The sequence below is a fragment of the Aegilops tauschii genome, chromosome 6 (genome assembly GCF_002575655.3).
Source record: "Aegilops tauschii subsp. strangulata cultivar AL8/78 chromosome 6, Aet v6.0, whole genome shotgun sequence".
In the NCBI taxonomy this organism is placed as follows: Eukaryota; Viridiplantae; Streptophyta; class Magnoliopsida; order Poales; family Poaceae; genus Aegilops; species Aegilops tauschii.
Window position 1 is genome coordinate 493,147,851 of NC_053040.3, and position 3,165 is coordinate 493,151,015.

The 3,165-nt window shown below is 45.9% G+C and overlaps 1 protein-coding gene across 1 annotated transcript; it reads left to right on the plus strand.

Annotated features, from left to right (window-relative positions):
• Positions 1-390: 390 nt before the first annotated feature.
• Positions 391-1,189, plus strand: LOC109767138 (putative ripening-related protein 2). The gene has a single exon (XM_020325908.4). It carries the CDS (start codon positions 551-553, stop codon positions 1,037-1,039), a length of 489 nt encoding a protein of 162 aa, XP_020181497.1. The 5' UTR covers positions 391-550; the 3' UTR covers positions 1,040-1,189.
• The last annotated feature ends 1,976 nt before the right edge of the window (positions 1,190-3,165 follow it).

The window sequence follows — 3,165 nt, forward strand, 5'->3', positions numbered from 1 at the left end:
AATCAGAGAAAAAAGAGGACTAATATAATTTTTAATGTAATTGTATTTTTAATTGATAGTTATAATTTCAGTTGTCCTTTCATTGTACTGGCTATTGTTTTTGACATTAGTGTAGTGTCAAAACGCTCTTATATTATGGGACGGAGGGAGTAGTACAAAGGAATGCTAGCCACTACATAATTTTATAGGAATCCAAATTTTATATGTGTTGCCCCAACATCTAAGCAAGTTCATATTCGTTCGCTCTTGACGAATCAAACATATATAGTTCAAATTCATGTAGTAGTATCTCATATGTCGTCGCATTGAATTAGCCCGTAGCTTAACGACACGCCTAGTATAGCACAGTACGTACTAATTTTTGGGTGCTCACATCCACATCAGTGTGGTGTCCTCTCCCCATCACCACGTCAGTTTGACTTTGTTGTATTTTATGTTCGCATGGCCACCCCAAACAAGCAAGATCACGAACACACGCATCCTATTCTACCTATATATGCTAGCCAGTGGTGAAATCTTTCTCTGACGATCGAGGAGCCAACACAACCCGATGTCTCACAAGAAGATGACCATGAGCTGCCTCGTCGTGCTGGCACTGCTGCTGGCGACGCTCCGGCCGGGCAAGGGCCACTCGTGCGAGGACTGCTGCGAGGCAGGGAAGGCGTACCCGACGTACCGGTGCTCGCCGCCGGTCGTCGCGGGAGCCACCAGGGCCATCATGACGCTCAACGACTTCGACGAGGGCGGCGACGGCGGGGACCCGTCGGCGTGCGACGCAGTCTTCCACCGCAACTCGGAGCGCGTGGTGGCGCTGTCCACGGGGTGGTACGCCGGGGGCTCCCGCTGCGGCGACCGCATACGGATCCGAGCCAACGGCAGGTCCGTGCTCGCCAAGGTCGTCGACGAGTGCGACCGCGAGCACGCCTTCCAGCCGCCGTGCCGCAACAACGTCGTCGACGCGTCCCAGGCGGTGTGGGACGCGCTCGGCATCACCGGCGAGGAGGTCGGCGAGTACGGCATCACCTGGTCAGATGCATGACGCCTGTGGTGCCTTAATGTAGTGTTCTCTTGCTTATTTGAAGCTTATGTGTACGTGTGGTGGTGCCTTTGATGTAGTGTTGAAATATTCCCTCCGTTCGGAATTATTTGTCACAAAAATGAATAAAAATGGATATATCTACAACTAAAATATATCCAGATACATTTATTTCTTGGATGAGTAATTGCGAACGGAGGGAGTATAATGTAGTCTCCTCCATGAATAAGTAAACTGCTCTTTTTTTCGTAACAGCAAAAGACTTCTCATCGCTAATTACCAATCACCTATTTTGTTAGGTTCGCTAAAATTGCAAACGGAGTAGTGTTGCAAGACCATCACACCAAGGGCCTTGCTGGAATCGGCAATTTTCCCTGAGTAATGCTACACGCACGAGATGGTTATTATGGATTCAACGGACTGTGCTTAATTAGGTGGAGGTTTTTGATCGGAGATTAGGAGGGCGAGAAAATCATGGGGAGAGATATTTGTTGATTCCGTGAGATGCCTGTAACTATCCGTGCGTCTAGGATTTTCGATTTTCCCAAGAGCCTGGAGTTTTACCGAGTGCTTTTTATCAGGACGTTGGCAAACAAAAAGAATGCGAGCATCAGCCTTAAAAACGTGGCAAAAACGTAGTAGAACTCGGCAATGGAGAGGCTTTTCAGATGCGCACGAAAAAAAAGCAGCCTCCACAACATTCGAGCCCAGTGACATATGTTCTTTCAGGGAAAGCCCAGTTACAGATTATTCCGTAGTGGACCAGTCTCCACCTCCCAGCCCAGTTACAGATCCAGGGAGAAGCCCATAGAAGGGCTGAACAATGTGCTTTGCTTTCGTCTTTTGGGAGGTCTCATTTTCTGCGGGAAACCGCTAACAGAAAAAAATTCTGCGGGGAAAATAATATCTCGCCAAAATAAAAGTAGGTGAAAAGAGGATTTGGAGATGGGAGGTATCGATCCCCCTGCCTTTTAATAGCTGATTAAATGCTCTACCATTTGAGCTACATCCCCTTTGATGTCTATAAACTAATCCATGCTAATATTAATATGAATTAATTATTTTGACTAAAAATAATCAATCCCAAGTTCTATTTCCCAGGGTTATGTCACGCGTGCCCATGTGAGAAGCGCTCCTCGCAACCTCAGTTTATTTATTTTTAGAATCCGCCCTTAAGGCCTTTATTCATTTGTAGGCGTAACTGAATCAGATTGTACATCGTCAATCAGAAATACTCCCTCCGTCCGAAAATACTTGTCGGAGAAATGCATAAAAATGAATGTATCTAGAACTAAAATACATCTAGATACATGCATTCCTCCGACGAGTATTTCCGGACGGAGGGAGTACATGGGTACATCAAACTCAAACAAACACGCTTCCATATTAAGCGCCTCTCTAGCACTTGTGTGAGCGACGCCATTTGCTTCTGTACTAACATGTTGCAACTTAAACCCCTTGGAAAAAATGGAGATAGGCTTGCATCTCCCTTCGCACCTGACCATCCACTGATCAAGCATCTTCATTCATCCACTGGCTACAAACGGTCTGCCAATCCTTCTCTACCACCACACGCGGGAGACCCTTTTTCGATTGCTAGGGCCATGGCATCCCTGCAGGCCAGCGTCTCAATCACCAATGGATCCGTGATAGAATCATACTCCCTCCGTCCGGAAATACTTGTCGAATGAATGAATGTATCTAGACATATTTTAGTTCTAGATACATCCATTTTTATCCATTTCCGTGACAAGTAATTCCGGACGGAGGGAGTACTTCATAATCCTTCCACAAATAACGTTTCGTTGATCGTCCCGAGCTACCACTCCAGTCCCAGCTAGACTCTGGTTCACCGAGATAGTGCCATCATAACTTTTCACTAGATCATTGATGGCGCGTGTTGCCGCGCCCGTCTAATTTTGCTCTATATTTTTTAGGGACATGAAGTAATTTGTATATCATTGTTTGCAAAGCTTTGGAGTGGTGTTGTGCTTTCTTGCATCTCGTGCTTCTCTCCTTCATTTTACAAATCATGGTATGCAATTGAAGAGAGGAGTCCTATTGGATTGCAAGAAAGTTGTGTGTTGATCTTTTTTCTTAGGTCTGATGGACTTGTAGCTGGTTCATGT

Coding starts and splice junctions, on each gene's coding strand:
- LOC109767138 (XM_020325908.4), top strand. CDS start 551: ATGTCTCACAAGAAGATGACCATGAGCTGCCTCGTCGTGCTGGCACTG.